The sequence below is a fragment of the Alligator mississippiensis genome, chromosome 2 (genome assembly GCF_030867095.1).
Source record: "Alligator mississippiensis isolate rAllMis1 chromosome 2, rAllMis1, whole genome shotgun sequence".
NCBI classification, from domain to species: domain Eukaryota; kingdom Metazoa; phylum Chordata; order Crocodylia; family Alligatoridae; genus Alligator; species Alligator mississippiensis.
The window spans coordinates 271,650,316-271,670,047 of NC_081825.1; the positions used below are offsets into that span (position 1 = coordinate 271,650,316).

The following is a 19,732-nucleotide window of genomic DNA, read 5'->3' on the forward strand; positions in this document are numbered from 1 at the left end:
CTACTGCTTCTTTTGGCAGGGCTGTTTGTTTTGAAAAGGGCCCCGCTACCCGGCCAAAGGAAACCGGCTCTAGCGCCGGGACACATTTTCAAGCCCTAGCTTGGTAGCTGGTTGGCTTTCTTATTTTTTTAAACCATTTGATCATGACTTTGCACGTGTGGCCGGTCCACATGTACGACCCGGTTCACCGGGGGGGGGGCTGTCCCCAGGGAAAGGCGCGGGCGAGCCGAGCGCCCAGGCCTGGCCCGCTGCCCCGGGCGCCGCTGCCCTCCGGGCCGGGGCCAGGACGCGACTCTGCGGCGACGTCCCCGTCGCCACGGCAACCCGGCCCCGCCCCGCGGAGGGGGAGGCGGGCAGGGCCAGGCCGGGCTGGGCCGGGCGCGGCGAGCATGGGCGTCCGGATGGAGGGCGGCGGCGGCAGGAGCCCAGGTGCGCGGGGCCGGGCCGGGCCGGGTCGGGACCAGGCTCAGCAGCGGCCCCTGCGGGGCCGACGCCGGGCCCGGTGGCGGGGGGGAGGCGGCGCGGACGGGCGCGGGCCCGACCCTGGGGACGCAGCCGGCCCCGCAGCCCCGTCCCTGCGGCGGGTGTCCGGGCCCTCCCTCCCCCCTCGGGCCGCGCCAGCTGCCCCTGCGCATTGGCCGCGCGCCCTTTCTTGGCCCCAGGAAACGGGGCGGTTTTCCTGTCGCAGAGAACCGGGAGAGGCCCCGCGGCGGCTCCCAGCCCACATCCCCGCCTCTGTCTTGTGAATGCCGCTGTGCAGCGCGCCGGGCTGCGGCCCCTGACACACCCCGCCCTGCAGCCCCTGGTAGCGGCTCGCGGGGGCCAGGCCGCCCCGCTCCCTTCCTGGCCGCTCTTGGTGGCGGCCGGGCAGTGAGGGCAGCGTGAGGCCCTGGCGCCGCGTCCTTCCCAGCCACGCGGTCGTGTCAGAGCCTGGACCCACCGGGCCCGTGTGCAGGGACGAGGTGCGGCTGCCCAGGTCACAGAGCGGGGTGTCCGCTGCAGTCTGCCGAGAGCGGTGACTCGTGGCAGTAGAGAGATGGGTTGGGAACGGAGGGGCACCGTTTGGAGATCTTTATAAAGCTTAGAATAGTGAAGTTCCGAGGGGGAAAGTCTTCTTTTGGGGCCAAGATTCATGCCATAAGAATCATAGAAAATTAGTGTTGGAAGGGACCTCAGGAGGTGACATCTAGTCCAACCCCCTACTCAAGGCAGGACCACTCCTGACTAGATCGTCGCAGCCAGGGCTTTGTCTAGCCAGGTTTTAAAAGCCTCCAAGGATGTAAAGATAGCACCCTCTCTGGGTAGCCTGTTCCAGTGCTTTACTACCCTCCTAGTGAGGAAGTTTTTCCTAATATCTATCCTAAACTTCCCTTGCTGCAGCTTCAGACCATTGCTCCTTGTTCCGTCATCTGCCACCACTGAAAACAGTCCAGCTGCATCCTCTTTCGAACTCCCTTCTGGTAGTTGAAGGCTGCTATTAAATCCTTTCTCTCTTCCCTTCTCTTCCCTTCACTAAATAAGCCCAGTTCCTCAGCCTCTCTTCAGCAGTCATGTGCCCCAGCCCTCATTTTGTTGCCCTCTGTTGATCTCTCTCCAATTTGTTCACATCCTTTCTGCAATGGGGGGCTCAAAACTGAACGAAGCACTCCAGATGCGGCCTCACCAGTGCCAAATAGAGGGGAATCATCACTTCCCTGTATCTGCTGGCAACACTCCTACTAATGCAGTGTAAGAGCCTCCATGAAGACACTTTACACTGTTTCACTTGTCAGATTACTCACTATGAAAAAGACCCTCTTAGAGACCTTCCCCTTGGAGGCGGCCCTTCATCCTCAAAATATTTGTTTCAGTGGATGGTTAGGAAGGATTCTTAAGGTACTGGCTTTCCATTAACCTTAGCCAGATAAATAAGACTTAGCATTTCTTCAGGGTCCAGTAGAACTTGCTTGTGTAACTCCTGCTTCTGCGAGTTTCTGTTGATGCCAATAGGAATCCTGAGCAATGGTCGAGGTTTAAAGTAGTGCCCTTAGTTATGTCATATTATTCAATGTTTTGTGTGCAGGGAGCTATCTTTCAGGTGGTTTTCTTTGTGCTGGCCTGTATGTAATATGACTCTGCAAAGTTCAAATAAAAGTAGGGTTTCTTGTCCCAGAAAAAAGTGTAATTCTGTTAAAATATGGACAAATTGTTCCTTTTTATTTTCTAAGATTAATTTTAAATGTACATGGTTCACTTCCCTCTAAATTCTCAGTGGAGAATTAAACCCAGTAATTATTCACTGCAGTGAGTCCAGAAGCCAGCCAATCACAGATTCATGTCATTTATGGGCATATAAGAAATATGATAGTCCTAAAGCAACTTTATTATTTAAAGCTAGTGGTCTTCATAAGGTTGTTGATCTTGTATCTTCTGTACTTGGCACATTTCTGAATAATGATCAAATAATAGGCTCATTGCTAATCAATGACACATAAATACCATGTTATTGTCATGTTACTACAACGCAGGCATCATTTCATTACCACAAGGATGTTGCTGGGCTATTGATGTAATTTTAAGAGGTCTCAAAGTGTACCAAACATAACATTAATACTTGATTTATTCAGAAATAACGCCAGGCCTTTCAGTTTCTTTCCACAACACATGCAGAGTCTGCCCAATCTAACTGAAGGGCACTCAAGATATTAATATGCAGCTATGACCAACAACCTTCCTATTCTCCTTCAGTATTCCACTGGATAGCCCAGAAAATAGTTTTTAAATTGGAGCAAAGGGTCATATCATGAGGCTAGTCTGAATTTTTCAGAGGTTGAAATTAGGGATGTAAATATTGTTAAAAAAATTACCCATTTACTCTCCTCTAATTATATCAGTTAAGCAGTCTTTTAAACCCTGATGGCTCTGCCACGCAGCTTTGCCCAGTTTTGCTCCCCCAGGTAACTGTTAATTACCTCCCTGCCATAGCAGCCGCACAGTGCTGCAGCCCAGATCCACGCTGCCTCCCAGGCAGGCCCTGCTGGAGCCACTCCCCCAACAGTGGGCAGTACCAAGCCAGGAGGTAAATGGGAAATGACAAACAGTATAAATATAATTACCGTTTAACTGTTTAACCTTTTACATCCTTAGTTGAAATTGTCCAAAACGCCTATTTACCAATCAGGCAAACTGAAAAATAATGACTTACTGGTCTCTAAGGAGGAAAAATAGTCTTAGAGGTTATGTTTGAAAGATTATCCCGCAACTTGGAGAATAGTGTGTCCCATTGGGGCAGGGGAGGGAGGAACATCTATGCCTATTTATCAGGTGAAAGGCAAAACATTTTTTTAAGAGTGCACCCAGTTTGACCATGAATAATCCCATCACCATTCAGCAGAGTTCTTAAATTTATATCAGAATCAAGATACAAATTGTTCCATTGACAGCATTATTGCTTTTTGTTTCATATTTGTATTGTGTCAATATCATGGAATTCATCAAGTTGTATTTCAAAAAGTCCAGAAAATGAGTAAAATTTGTCCAGCAGATGATGGATGTCAGATTAAATCATACAGTTAACTGCATTGAAGTTGTGTTCTTTGTACTATGATAATCAATGAGAGTTTTGTCATGTGCAGCAGTGAGACTGGAACACTGCCCAATGTGCTTATATTTCATAGATTTCATAGATTTTAGGGTAGGAAGGGACCTATTAGATCATTGAGTCCAACCCCCTGCCCTGGGCAGGAAAGAGTGCTGGGGTCAGATGACCCCAGCCAGGTGTTTGTCCAGTCTCCAGGATCCAATCTCTAAGGATCCAGCCCACAGAGCAGGAGGATTTGGCACCACAGCCGGGCTGATGGGGAATTTTGCCAGTGCTGTAGCCAGGGCAGTGGGGAGAAGTGGCAGCTGCAACAGCAGCCAGGTCCTAACATCATCCCACTTGGTCCCATTTTGGAGTTTCCTCCCTTTTCCTCCTTTTTTTAAATCAGATAATTTGGGATTTTTAAACAGAAAAAAACTAGGATCCCTTGTTATCAGTTAACCATTTAACCAATATAATTAGAGGAGGTTAAAGAGATAATTTTTAAACGATATTTACATCCGTAGTGGAATGGTGGTTAATGATGAAGACAGTCCTACTCTAAGGAGTCTTTACATTTTACATTAAGGAGTCATCAAATAAAATGCACGGACAAGAGCCACCTTGTTCAAGACCCTAAATCTATTTCAGAATAAGACGTAAGTGCAGCTGAATGAACATTAACTGTGCACATGGAGGATGTGACATTTGTAGCAGGCTTGTGCCATCTTGACCCTTTAGAAATGTACATTTTAACCCATGTATTCAGTGGGCTTTTGAAAGGTACAACTGCTTTGCAAGCCACATGTGTTTCTAAACTAAAGGTTGGCCTCCTCTGGTATGAATAGTAATAGGAGCAGGAACAGGAATACATGACATTTCTCCCAGATGAGTACTCCAACCACAAGACTATAGTTATGCTGTCTTTAGCTGTCTTGCTGTAGACTATTAATGAATCTTGAGTTCATTTCTTCACTGTGACACAACTTCAGCAGGAGGAGTGAAGGAGTGTCCACACTTCAGTGTTACATATAGCCTGATGGCTAGTGCACACTTCAAGGAGTGGGGGTATGAGAGTTTGAATCCCCTGAGAAAAAGTGGGAATTTGAATCTGGATTTTTCAGATCCTGGGTGATCTACTAAGTTATTGCATTAAATAAGAGAAGCTCCACAGCCACCACCACTTCTTCCTCAGGCTGTTTAAAAAAAGAAAGAGGCAGGGGAGTAGGGGCATTATGCTGGTTTCATTTTTGAAAGAAAGGCTTACAAGCATACATTAAGATGACAATTCTGGGCTGTCTCCAAGTGGGTAGACCAGTCCAGGTCAGTCCACCTATGCTGCACAGAGGGAAGGGATTTTAAGAACTTCCCTATTCCTAGGATTTCCTATTGACTCATCATTTCTGAGTCAATAGGAAATCATCTGTTTTGCATCTAGTCTTTATTAGTGATTTTGAATAGTCAATTGAACATGACTGTCTAGTGCAATGTAATTGCTCCAAAGGTAAATGCAATTGATGAGTGTACCAGAAGGAGGATGTTGAGTAGAAGTAGGGCAGTGCCAATACCACTATATTGTTATTACCATAAGACCATTACTAGCATATTCTGTCCAGTTTTGGAGCTTACAATTCAACCAATTGAAAAGGGTGCAGCAAAGAGTGAAAAGATAGATGTGAGAAGAGAAAAACAGTCTTCCAATGAGAGACCAAGGAGGCTCAACTTGTTTACTTTATTGAAGACAAGGTTAACAGGTTGTCTATAACAGTTATGGTCTGTGAGGGCCTCCACAAGGGTGAGTTTCTGATAGTAAAGGACTCCTTAGCAGACAAAGGTATAACAAACTAAGGTGTAACAGACAAAGATCCTAATGGTTGGATGCTTTATCTAGAGAAATTAGAAGAAGAAGCAGGGGTGTAGGTTTTTTAACAGTGATGATGATTAACCATCGGAGTAATCTGCCAAAGGATGTGGTTGTATGGAGTCCTTTAAATCCATGTTGATATCTTTCTGAAAGATCTGCTGTAACTGAAGTTCTGGGCTTCACGCAGAAAAGCACGTGGTGAAATTCTATGGCATGTGTTATGCAGGAGGTCGGACTAGATGTGCATATAGTCCCTTCTGGCTTTAACATTTATGAATAAAGTTTTAATGAACTGAATAATAAATGGTGTTTTAATAACAATACTAGATGTCTTATCTATTATAGCAAAAAAAGTTTTGAAAAATAAGCCCTGATCCTGAAAAGGTGTGTAGGTATGTAGCTTTTGTCACTTTATTTTCAGTGTAACTTTTTATATGCTTGAAAAAAGTGCAGACATAAGGGGTTAATGTTTGCAGCGTAAGGGGATAATAGTGTATTTTTATTTTTTTTAAATGTAGTAGCTATTGTGAATGGAGAAATCTGAGGCTTAACTCTGAAGCTTGTATTTAAACAGTTCAAGGTGTGATTTCAAAAGAATCTTAGTAGTTTAGGAGTGCAAGTCTTATTAACATCAAATTCTAAACCTTGATGAATGAGTAAGTAAAGTGTGGTTGAAGTATGTCAGATTTTTTGATTTGTAGACATTTAAAATATGAGAAGATTGTGTTTGGTGTAAAAATAGCAAAACAATAGCTCATCACTTTTGAGTTTGTGGTTAACGTCCTTCTCATAGGAAGAATGTAAAATGAGACAGTAGACTTGTATTTTTCAGCATTTAAAATGAACATTTCATATTTAAAACTTCATGGTAGAAAAATGTATAAAATCTGAAATTGTGTTAAAAATTGCAAAATACCTACCTTGGCAATTTAAGACCATATTTTATAGATTCATAGACATTAGGGCTGGAAGGGACCTCAGAAGATCATCGAGTCCAGCCCCTTGCCCCAGGGGCAGGAAGTCAGCTAGGGTCAAAGGATCCCAGCAAGATAAGCATCCAAATGTTTCTTAAGAGAGCCCAGAATAGGTGCTTGCACCACTTTTGGAGGGAGTTTATTCCAGGCCTTGGGGGCTCAGACAGTAAAGAAGTTTTTCCTTATGTCCAGCCTAAAATGGTCTTGGAGGAGTTTGTGACCATTGAGCCTTGTTATCCCATGGGGCGCTCTGGTGAACAGGCCCCCAGATCCTAGTGTACACCCTTTATATACTTACAGGCAGTCACTAAGTCACCCCTGAGCTTGCACTTTTCCAGGCTGAAGAGTCCCATGGCGCTCACCCTCTCATCATAAGGCCCGTTCTCTTGCCCTCTGGTCATGCACGTGGCTTTTCTCTGGACTCTCTCAAGCTTTTCCACATCTTTTTTAAATTGTGGAGCCCAGAATTGGATGCAGTATTCCAGTTGCGGCCTCACGAAGGCCGAGTACAGCGGGAGAACGACATCCTGAGATTTGCTTGAGAAGCATCTATGGATGCAAGCCAGAGTTTTGTTTGCTTTACCAGCTGTGACATCACATTCGTGGCTCATAAAAGTCAAATGCTCTAGGGGAGGCTTGAACTCACCCTTGGCATCACTTTCCCAGTACTATCTTATAACTACCACATGCTAACCCATTGCACCACTAGAGCTGGTTGTGTCAGTGGTGCTGGCATATTATTAATGGGATAATATTATTGAGGGAAAGTAAAGAACTAATAACAGATGCATTAAAATTACTTTTGTTTTTATATTTTTTAAACAAAAATAATTTTGGCAGGAAAAATTATCAAGAATCAATCTTTTTCTTTTCAGGCTGCAGTTTCCTGCATTTGCAAGGAAAATCCACAAAAGGAAGAAATTAGAAACATTAATTTATATAAATGACCTAATTGATTTTTTGACATTTCTTATTTATTTTATTTATTTACTAGCAAATTGCCCATCAAGAATGATGTGGGGGCTGGCAGGGATGGAGCCCAGCCTCCAGCCCTGTGCTCCCGCTCCCTGCTATCCTCATCTAGCCCCTCCCACCACCGCTTCGGGCCCGCCCCCGTCCCACCCCTCCGGCAGTTCAGGTCTGGGTCACTTCCCCACTGTCCCCTCCTGCCCCCCCACCGTGGCGGGCCCATCTCCATTCCTCTCCTCCCCCACCACGGCGGGCCCAAACTCCATTTCCCATCCCCACCCCCAGCCATGGTGAGCATGCCTCCGCCCCCATGGCATGGTGGGCCCAGCTCTGTTCCCTACCCCACCCCAAAGGGAGCAGGGGGGAAGCTTGCCTGCCATCCTCTCCGTCCTCCTCGGCTAGCACCCCGTGTCGCCGCTGCCCACCCGCTCCGTCCCTTCTGTCCCCACCATCATTGTTGCACTCCACCATGCTGTCTCCTGTTCGGATCACTCTTGAAGCACTCTGATTGGCTGCCAAGATGACCATTCAGAGTGTGAATAAAGCATTACGGACAGACAGACTAAGGCTTATAGAGAGAGAGAGAGAGAGAGAGATTACATTCTATACTTCGGGAGGATGCAGAGTATGAGAAGCCTTGCATAATTTACCCATTATCTGCAATCTACTGTTTCTGGGATTTGAAAGAAATGTATGGATTCATATTGCAGTTATATATATAATATACCAAATTCATGTATCCATGTATTTATTGTCAGGAAAACTTCTGTTTATAAAATTAGACACATGAACACCTCTGCTTAATCTCCTTAATCAAACTGGAATTGGTTTGAATACTTCCAGTACAGTTCTATATTTTCATTTCTTCAGAGTCATCACAGGTGTTTATAATAGAATCCTTCATTCCTACAACAAAAGAAAAAAACAGACATTTATAATTTATATTGTTGTGGTGCTAAAATAATCCCAATCTTGATTCTAAACATATGGTCCTTTCCTCAAAGAATTTATCATTTGAGAGCCATTCAGAGTAACTAAAGTCAGAGGGAAACCTGTCATTGGGAAGACTTCTGACAAGACTATAAGTCTGGGTTGTTTCAGGACAAGAGGTGTTGGCTACAAATGTCCAACTCGGGATCCTTAAAATTCTAGTTTATTAGGCGGACTGAAACACTGTAATGAGTTAAATCATAAACCTTGGGGCTGGTCCCCACACACACACACACACACACATGCACACACATACACACACACGCACAGTAGCAAGCTACAGAGTCAGGTATACCTATCCTACAAGCGCTGGAGTCTGCCGTCGATGGCCAGTCGAGGCTTCTTTCAGCGTGGTGTTATCCTCCAGAAGGGGGTCGCCGGCTGGTCCTTCTGGCTGGACAGGTCTGGTCGAGTTGGAGATCAAGAGGGCGCCCCTGAGGGTCACTTTTCACTGCCTTTTATCTGTCCTTGGCAGACTTTGGTGACTCCCCAGTTTTCAGGTTTGCCCAATGCAGGGGTCATTGACCCTCGTGGGACTTCCCCCACCTCGGTGGCTACTGGACGGCATCTGTCAGCCCCAGGGGTTGTCCGCATGTACGTGCAGGTTTGGGAGTCCGTTGATGAATTTTGAATAGGGCTCTGGGAGTGGTCGATCTGGAGATATTCAGCCCAAAAGTTGGTCCCCGGCATTGATTAACTCAGGCCAGGGCTTCTAGCCCTTGATCAGTGACGTTTAGAGATTTCCCGGTTGTTATATTGTCTTCTATTGAGTTCTTCCGTTGGTTGATCTGCAGCTTCCAGGTGTTAATATCTGTCTGCTACTATGTTACACATTCAGTCACGTTACACATTCAATCACTGATTCACTCACTTTTTCAGGGGCCAGCCTGATACAGGGAAGGGCAGTTTGATTCCTGCCCTTGTTAACATTGTTACAATGTATAACTTACTTATGAAACTAAATACATTCAGTTGAAAGTTGAAAGGTTAGGAGTAGTATAAAATATAAGCTACAAATGCCATGGCACACAAATAGATAAAAATACCAAAATACAAGGGGAGATACAAAATGCACACATACAAATTTTAAAACACAATTCCTTATCTTAAAGTGAAAGAGAGAGGAAGGAAGAAAAGGTAGAAAAAGAGAAACATATCCAAAGAGGGAAGAGCAAATGCAGGCAAGAGGAAAAGGGGGCTTTCTGCTACAGAGGCAGTTATGTTCCTTTCTCCCCTTCTTTCCGCCTTCACACAACAAAACATCTTTCTGCACTGCTCGACTATCCAAGTGCTCCAGCCATGCTGTAGCCACAGAAGTTACTGAAGAATTGCCTTCCCTTACATTAGGCTTAGACTTGAAAAAATAATTCTTGAATTTTAATTGCTAGTCTTTGTCACCTTTTGAATCTAACCTTGAAAATATGAACAGAATATAAACTGATTCAGTATTATCTTCCTGAGTCTGCCAATGGCCTGAAAATAATAGTTATCAGAGGTATGGAGGTATGAATTGCTTCATTCTTTCAGTGAGCTATTAATTCTGAGACCTAAGGAAGACCATAAGTAGAAATATTGTCTACTTCACTTCTGATTATTTTGAAGGATTTAGCTTGACATCTCAGATGCTTGAACACCAGGACTTGTATAAGGTAGATTCAAGTTGTCAGTGCAGAAAAAGGCACATTTAAAGTGGAATATGGAGGAAGGATAATTAAAGTAAATAATAAATGAGACAAGACAACTGTACTGATAGTGGAGTTCATGCTCAAAGTTACTTTTACTTACCATTTCAGTTTTTAAGTGAAGCTGCCATAGAAGGTCTGGCTCACTACACTAAAGTATCCATCCATAATCCAGAAGCTTTGCCACAGAATTAATGTCCAGCTTGTCATGAAGTGCATGGAATCTATAACACTAGGCACAAGATTGTACTGAGTGGTTGTTAATAGTTCTCTACATGAAAATATAATGAATTGCAATAAAACATTGGTATTTACTAATGGTGGGGTATTATGCTGCTGTGAGCTTAACACTTTTATTTGTTTTAATCATTGCTGCGTGTGGAATCTAAGTAAGGGAGGAACCTTTGTGCATGGTTCTCTATCTTCAAGAATATACAGGCAGTCCTCAACTTACAGTGTTTCAAGTTACAACGTTTAGCACTTATAACATTTATAAATTGACACCCTGTGTCAACTTTCTAACACTGGATTCGAGTTTACAACACTTGATCCAATGCGACGTGGCACCAGCGAACAAGGTAGCTGCATTGCCCATCTCCCTGGAGAACGTCTGTCCAAACTTTGTTGGATAGTTTCTTTAAGAAAGCAGACAAGACTCCAGAAATATCTGCAGCCAAGACTCCTGAGAAGACTCCAGCCAAGAACCCTTCAAAGAATCCAACCAAGAGCCCTTCGAAAAGTCCAGCAAAGTCACCTCAAAGAAGTCCTTTCAAATCAATATGTTTGCCATTTACAATACAAATACATTAATGTAACTATATTACTCAGCTATAATTGATTGAGTACAGAATGCTGGGTTATTTTTGGTGAAAAATCAGAATTTGCCCAATTTGCTTCCTGGAAGGATAATATATGTTGTCCTCTTGCATATATTCTTTAATCCCTCAAAGAAATAGCAACAGAAAAGGATTAATGGTATCACTGAGGCCTGTTCTCACTTCCCAGAAGATGGAGAATCATAAACAGTTCCCCCCTTAGATTCCACACACAGGAATGATATTGCTTGAAAATATGAAGAGCATTATTAACAACTGCCTTAAGGCCAAGTTTCCAAACCCTTGGTTGGCTCTACAGGTCAGATGTGACCCACTGGTCAGGGGTCGAGCACCCCTTATGTAGACTGTGGGGAGGAGGATTTGGGTGGGGGGAGGATTGTTGTTGCAGTTTTTTTAAGTCAGATGTACTAACAGTGAGAAGCTGAAAGAGTGACACAAGATACGGAACATCTTCCAGTTTATCAGTGTGCCACCTGCTGGTGATAAAATGTTCTTCTTTATCAGATGGCAATACTGGAACATAATGTTTAAAAATAAAAGGGCTGATTTCCTGCACTGCTTGCTGGTTCCAAGTAAAGAACATAAGAGTGATACGTCCTTGGGTACCTTTGAAAATCAAGCCAGATGTATAATTGATCTGAACCAGATCAGTTATTTTTGCAAGTATGTCTCTTTCTCCATCCTTAATGAGCCAGTGGTTTTGTAGTTCTCTCAGATAATGTGTTAGAAATACTTTTACAATATATATAGTCATACATATATGTGTGTGTGTGTGTGTGTGTGTGTGTGTGTGTACACATATATGAATATATATATATATATTATCTGCTAACGGATTTATACAATATGAGTACAAAGGACTCAAAATTATGAAAATTGTAGGTAATATTTGAGCAGCTTGGGTTGAGACTGTCTTATCTTCCAATCCTTCCAAAATTAACAAGTGTAACTTCAAACATGTGAGTAGTCCTGTTGAGTCTAAATAATTGTGCTTTGCAGGCTGGAGGGCTAAAGTAAATCCTAGACACCATGCAAAATCAGCAAACCTTAGTGGTTTTTGGGAGGAAAGGACATTAATGAAGGCAATAAAAGGAGAAAGATGGCATTTGGGTGTTAATAGGTTTAGTGATTTTTGTTGCATGCTTAGCATTCTAATAATTCCATTTAATATTTCTGTTTTTTAATTATAAATATGCATGTTCACTGGCAGCTATTGTGAAAATATTGTTTTTATGGAAAATTTGAATGAAAGACGTGGGCCAGCTGGCATACAAGATCAGTGATGCTGTTTCAAGCAGCACAACATCACAGAAGATGGGTTAAAAATGAAAGAAGGAAGAACAGAAAGAAAAGAATATAGCTACATTAGCATTTTTTTTCTTCCAGTTTTCTATCGATGTGCTACTACCAGTACCACTGAATTCTCTAAAATCCTTGTGCTATGACAACATTCTAGCCCTACTTCCCGTTGCCATGATATTTTATTTGTCTCATGGTTGAGGGAAGTTTAGTCATATAAATTTGTGGTCATTTCCTGAAATACAGCCCTTAAAAATTACCCTCAGCATTTCACATATTCTACCAACATTTTCTTTCTTGCATCAGAGACTTGAGCCACGCCTCTGATAATCCCCCAACTCAGTTGCTTGTTATTTATCCCAGCCGTTATGTGGTACCCACAGCCCCTTTGGAGAAGCAATTTTGAAAACATTTAGGAAAGAGTTTTGCTCAGTAGGTTAGCATGTACTAAACATACAGCAAAGATTGTAAAGCTCACATGTGGAAAAACTAACAAGAGTGCTAATTTACCGAGTGGAGAACCTGCATAATCAAGAAAGTGTGCAAAGATCCAGCATGCTGCTGTTTGTGATGTGTATGCTGCAGCAGGGGGCGCCAGATAGCAAGGAGCAACTTGTATGTGTTAATAGCTTCTAAAGTCCTAAGAAATTAATATATCAGGCAACCTTAACTCTGCATTAATGAAGTTTATTGTTAGTTGGTAGAGTATTTTCTGGTATATTTGTCACTACAGACAAGATGGTGGTTTAGAGCATGTCTAAGTGATGTAATTAAACAACAGCAGCCAGTACTGTGCAGTAATGCTCCTATCCCTGCTAGTCCCAAGGGGATTGCCAGAGTGATTGTATAACAGTGGAAAGTGAAGAAAAATGTTAGTGTAACTGTGGCTGAAGGTGGTAACTAGGCAGGAAGTTTCAGTGAAGACAGAGAAGTAGGATGGAGAAAGATACAAAAGCAAGGGAGAAAGTAAGTGTGTAAAAACAAAGGCCCTTGTTAGTGAGATTCACAAGTGCGAACCTGATATGGAAAGACACCAGTGGAGGAATTCATATAAGGGATTCATGTGATCTGAACACTGAGCAAGAGAGGTGATTTTGGTAACAACCTTTGGTAGAAGATGAAGGGGAGTAAGATCATAGATAGAAAGCCAAAGACAAGGAGCTGCAATAAGTCAAAAAAGTTGAACAAGTGGGTCAAAAGAAACAGCGGTCTAAATCGGGTGGGGGTGACAGGAAACGCACATTGAAGATATTGGAAGACAAGAACAATGTTGGTCTGGTGTTTTATTCTTTAGAGAGGACAAATATCCAGTGTGTAAATACATAGTAAACCTGATGACATTAGGAAGCTCATATTTTTATATGCAAAGTAGTTTCTTTTTCTTTTCAAGGGAGAACTTTAGGTTTCTTCCTGTGTCAATTTAACAATACTAGGGAATAGTCAAAACCTTTCTATAGCATTTTTGTTTTTGTCAAGTATAACATGTTAAAGAGTTTCCATAAGGGAGCTGTATAATCTGTAAGTGATCATTAAGACATCAAAGGGTGTGGAAATCCAGTCTATATAATAACACAGGCATTAGGAACAAAAGATTCCATCTGATGATTGTGACTTTGCCAGGATCTATGGTATCTAGTGTAATTACACAGAAGGGAACACATCAAATTTGTCCGTACTGAAATGATACCATTAAAAGGAAGATACAGCAATGAAAATGTTTTTACTCCTACTATTTGTTTTCATATTTAAAGTCTTTTTAAACCCTGCAGCCTTGAAGAGTTAAAAAGGGTCTACAGCTAGTATAACCATCACAGATAATCAGCATATGGAGTACTCTATTTCCCTAGAGCAACATACACAGCAAACACTTACCCAAGTGCTTAACTTCAGTCATGTCATATTATTCATCTGGTCAAAGTTATGTAAGCATCTTTTTTGTAGGATTGAGGCCCCAGCTGGAGAGCTGCTCCTTGTCAGCCTCACTGTTACTTTGTCTGTACATAGGGCAGGGGTGTAGTTAGGGAGTTAACTGAGAAGGGAGTAAAAACAACCTAGAACAGGATGAGAGTCCAAGGGAAGTAACAAGTGACCCAAGAATTAGGATCATAGGAAAATAGGGCTGGAAGGGACCTCACATGGTAATCTAGTCCATCCACCTGCTCCAGGCAAGATCATCCCAGCCAAGTGTCTGTTCACCATGCTCTTGAACATTTCCAGGGATGGAGATTCCACAGCTTCTTTAAGTAACCCTTCAATGCTTGACCACACTCACAGTCTGACAGTGCCTCCTAATCTCTAACCTAAATTTCCTCTGCTGCAGTTTGAGGCTATTGTTTCTAGGCTGTCCCCTATATCCATAGAGAAAGGACAATCTCCATCTTCTCTATAACTGCCCTTCAGGTATTTGAGCAATCTGATTGCTTTCTATGATGAAATGACTGGCTCTGTGGATGTGTGGAATGCAGTCAATGTGATACACCTTGACTTTAGCAAGGCTTTTGATACTGTCTTCCACAGCATTCTTGCAAGCAAACTAAGGAAGTATAGGTTGAATGAATGGACTGTAAGAAAGCTGGCTGGATCATTGGGCTCAATGTGTAGTAATCAGTGGCTCAAGGTCTGGTTGGCAGCTGGTATCAAGTGGAGTGCCCCAGGGCTCAGCCCTGGGGCCAGTTTTATTCAATATCTTCATCTACAACCTGAAGATGGCATAGAGTGCACCCTCACCAAGTCTGCAGATGACACTAAGCTGTGGGGAGTAGTGGATATGCTGGAGGGTAGGGATAGGATTCAGAGTGACCTAGACAACTTGGAGGATTGGGCCAAAAGGAATCTCATGAGGTTCAACAAGGACAAGTGTAAAGTCCTGTGCTTAGGACAAAACAGTCAGGACCTGGGGGTTGCAGTGGACAATAAGCTGAATATGAGTCAACAGCGTACCCTTGTTGCTAGAGGTGCACTGATGTATCGGTCACATATTGGATCGGCACTGATAAAAGGAAAATTAACATTATTACCTATTGGCTTTTTTGGCCAGGACAGCTGATAATGTCACTGATAAAATACTGTGTGCATATGCTCAGGTGCAGGCATGCACACAGCCAGGAATACAGCCAGGCAGCTTAGAGAGCAGCATTCAGCCAGTACATCTGGGGGGGGGGGAGGGGAATGGGGGAGGGAAGGAGCTTGGGGATGCAGATTGAGGGCCCCATGGTGAGGAAGAGAGTGGGGCAGGGGCAGGTGCTGCCCAGCCAAGGTGCTGAATGGGATCATGGGGCCAGGACTGGGACAGAGCTGCAGGTGGCTAGTCCAGGGGATGCAGGTGGGCAGGAAGGGGGGGCCAGCTCCCCACCACTGTGCACACCCCTGGGAGAGGCATGGGGTTCATGCGCCTCCTCCCAACCCAGATCTTTGTGTGGGGAGAGGGCAGGCTGCCTGCTGCAGGCTTGGGGCCAGTGACTACATCAGCCTCTTTCCAGCGGTGGGGCTAGGCCGGGGCTGGACTTGAGGCGGGCTCAGCTGCGCAGGGCTGGCAGTGGTGCTGGGAGGGGTGCCTATAGGGGGGGTTATGGGGAATTTTGGGGTAGCTATAGCCCCTCAAGCACTCCCCCCAGTGCCACCCCTGCTTGAGCTCCCTCAGCCTCTTCACCCCACACTTAAATCTGGGGGGGGGCACATGTCCCGTCATGCCTCCCTCTGGGGTCCGCACAGCAGCAGGGGGCCACCCCCCTCCCTACCCTCCCACCCCCTGTTCCCATGTCTCTGCACACCCTGGACAAACTGCTCATGGCTCCATCCCACTCCTGGCCCCAGGGTCCATTCCACTATCCTTGCTGGGCAGCCCCTGCCCCTGCTCTACTTCCTCCCTCACCATGAGGGCCTCAATCTGCACCCCCACCCCCCATACCCATTTCCTCCCCTCCTCCCCCTCCACAGACTTACCAGCAGGATGTTGCTCTTCCAGCTGCCCGGCTGCATTCCTGTAAATTGGCTATCGGATTGGTATTGGCTGATATGGCTGGTTAATATGTGGCTATTGGTATTGGCCAAGCAAGTCTTTATCATTGCATCCCTACTTGGTGCTAAGAAGGTGAACAGCATACTGGGCTGCATTAGTAGGAGCATTGCCAGCAGATTGATGTAAGTAATTAATTATTCACTTCTATTCTGCACTGGTGAGGCCACAGCTGGTGTACTGTGAACAGTTTTGAGCCCCCCACTATAGAAAGGATGGGGACAAGTTGGAGAGAGTCCAGCGGAAGACAAGAGAAATGGTTTGGGGAATGAGGCACATGACTTCGGAGGAGAGGCTAAGGAAACTGGGCTTATTTAAGTATATAAGGGGCACATATCAGGGTCTGGGAGAAAGTCTGTTCACCAGGGCTCTCCAGGGGAAGACTAGGATGCACACTCATAAATTGCTAGACAACTGCTTTAGATTAGACATAAGGAAAAACTTCTTTACAGCTTGAGTGTCCAGGGTCTGGAATAGACTCCCCCCAGAGGTGGTACAATCACCTACTCTGGATATCTTCATAAAATGTATGGATGCTCACCTTGCTTGGGTCATGTGACCCCAGCAGTCTTTCCTGCCCAAGTGGCTGGGCCTGATGATCTTGAGAGGTCCCTTCCAGCCCCTAATATCTATGAACCTATGAATCTATTTAGTCTGCAGAAGAGAAGACTGAAGGGGGATTTTGTAGCAACCTTTAACTTCCTAAAGTGTGCTTCCAAAGAGGATGGAACTAGACTGTTCTCAGTGGTGGCAGAGGACAGAACAAGGAGGAATGGTTTGAAGTTGCAGTAAGGGAAGTTTAGGTTGGATATTAGGAAAAATCTTCTCACTAGAACGGTGGTGAAGCACTAGAACAGGTTACATAGAGAGGTCACTGAATCTCCAACCTTGGAGGTTTTTAAGGCTTGGCTCAAAAGTGCCATGGCTGCAATGAAATAGTTGGTGGTGTTCCTACTTTGAGCAGGGGGTTGAACTATTGAACTAGATCAGCTCCTGAGGTCTCTTTCAACCCTAATTTTCTATGATTCTATTTGAAGACTGAAATGCCCCTCGGTTTTCTCTTCTCCAAACCAGAGTGGAAGAATCACGTCCCTTTATTTGCAAGTGACACTCCTGTTAATACAGGGGTGGGCAATTATTTTGGACAGAGGGCTGCTTACTGAGTTTCGGCAAGCCATCAAGGGCCGCATGACAGGCAGCCCAGGGCAGATTACTATTTTTAAAAATTTTTAGGGGCCCTGTGGGCCGGATAGAAGGGCCTGGTGGGCCATGTCCGGCCCCCGGGCTGCATTTTGCCCAACCCTGTGTTAATACAACCCAGTATTCTGTTGGCCTTCTTTAATAAGAGCGCACTGTTGACTCATATACAGCTTATGGTCTACTGTAACCCCCATTTCCTTCTCTGCAGTACTGCAGCCTAGCCAGTCATTCCTCAGTCTGTGTTTGTGCATGCAATTAATTTGTCCCAAGTAAAAGATTTTACACTTAACCTTTTAAATTTAATTTGGCTGATGTAGAGAGTTTTTTCTGGTTTTTGTGGTTCCTAGCCCTAACCCTCCAGAGTTTCTGCAACTCCATGCAACTTGGTGTCATCCACAGATTTGTTAAGTGTGCTCTCAGACCCAGGACAGATCCCTGGGGAACCTACTTGATACCTTCTCCGAAGTAGACAGTGAACCATTAATGTCTACTCATTGAGCACAATGATTAAACCAGTTATGTATCCACCTTACAGCACTTTCATCAAGTCTGTATTTTCTTAGCTTTTTAATGAGAATGTTGTGGGAGACATTATTCAAAGCCTTACTAAGTCAAGATATATGACATCTGCTGCTCTCCCCTTACACACTGAGCCTGCCACCTTATAGAAGAAAATCAAGTTAGTCAGGCATGACTTGCTCCTGGTGAATCCATGCTGGCTGTTCCTGATCCACTTTTTCTGCTCTAGGTGCTTCACAATAAATTCCTTAAGGACCTGCTCCATGACGTTGGTAGGGATGAGTCTTGCAGACTGGGGTGGAGGAGGGAGATTCTTCCTCTCTATTCAGCACTGATAAGGCCTCACCTGGAGTACTATGTCCAGTTTTGGGCCCCATACTTCAAGAGGATGTGACCAGATTAGAAAGAGCCCAGTTTAGAGCAACAAAATGATTAGGGATCTGGGAAGCAAGACTTATGAGTAGGGATCTACTCAATTCACAATTTCACAGTTTTCATGGAAACTGCAAAAAAAAGTGGTTTCTGTGATCACCACAAGACAAATTCTCTGCAATTCTGCACAGAATCACTGGGGGAAAAAAACTTACTAGTTTTTACTTACATCAGCCAAGATGAGAACTGCTGCCTCCTCCCTCTGCTGCTGATTGGCTGAGAGGGCTGCCTTTTGTTTGGCCCCACCCTCCTCCACCAATAAGTGGCAAAGGGCGGGGCCACATGAAGGGCAAGCCTCTCCACCAGTTAGTGGTAAGGGGCGGGGCTGCTGTGGCCCCTTGACCAATCAGCAGCAGGGGAGAGGGGGCTTGCCATGAAAAGGCTGTGAAAATAGCACTGGGTATTGCAAGCAATCTGTGATATTTGCTTCCCCCCTGCATGTTTTAAGTAGATCCCTACTTATGACGAAAGGCTGAAGCAGCTAGGGTTATTTAGTCCAGAGAAGAAAAGACTGGGGCTAGATTTGATAACAGTCTTCAAATACCTGAAGGGCACTAACAGAGAAGATGAAGATGGTCTTTTATCTGTGGCCATAGGGGACAGGACTAGGAGCAATGCTCTAAAGATGGATCAGATTAAATTTAGGTTGGAGATTAGGAGGAATTTTCTGACTATGGGTTTGGTCAAGTACTGGAACAGTCTACCTTGAGAAATTGTGGAATTTCCATCCCTGGAAATTTTCAAGAGCCAGAAAGACACTTGGATGTTTTCATTAGGGATGATCCTGTCTGGAGCAGGTAGCTGGATTAGAGGACCTTGTGAGGTCCCTTCCAGCCCTACTTTCTTATGATCTTTCCAGGTGTTGAGTTCTATAATTCCCTGTATTCTCCTTCTCTTTCCTAAAGATGGACATTATATTTTCTTTTTCCAGTCATCCAGGACCTCAGTCATAGAAGTAATGAAAACAGGCCAGGGAATTAAGATACAATAAAGGAAAAAAGGAGAGGAGGCCTTCCACAGTAAACTAACTCTTCATATTCTGAGAAAAGAGATGGCTAGTCCTTGGGTGTTAACTTGAGTAAGAGAAGTTACGTCCCTACTCCCAAGGTGAAGCACCTTGAATTGGGGAATTTAAAAAACAAAATACTTTAAAAATTAAACATTTAAGTGTACTGTATATTTCTACGCTGAAGAACAATCTTTTTCATCACAATGCTTTATCTTATTTCTTAAAGTTATGAGTATTAAAGGGAATAACACATTTCATATAGTGTAGGTGTACTGGAGACTTGCAGGATCCACTTATTGGTTACTTTCAGCCTCTGACATCACAGAGCATGTGAGACTTGTGTTTTTTCTACTTATGACTGCATACCTTGTCATGTGGTGTTAC

At 44.2% G+C, this 19,732-nt stretch overlaps 1 protein-coding gene across 3 annotated transcripts in view; it reads left to right on the forward strand.

Annotated features, from left to right (window-relative positions):
- Positions 1–358: 358 nt before the first annotated feature.
- The window catches only part of SPATA7 (spermatogenesis associated 7), a 74,102-nt gene continuing 54,728 nt past the window's right edge, over positions 359–19,732 (forward strand). For 2 of the 3 annotated variants that reach the window (XM_059723153.1, XM_059723154.1), the window contains exon 1: positions 359–429. In XM_059723153.1, coding sequence (XP_059579136.1) covers positions 390–429 — 40 coding nt within the window. In that variant the 5' untranslated portion in view covers positions 359–389. Of the gene's footprint in view, positions 430–15,952; positions 19,447–19,732 lie in introns of those variants that run through there. The other variant, XM_019481689.2, reaches the window with a different exon arrangement.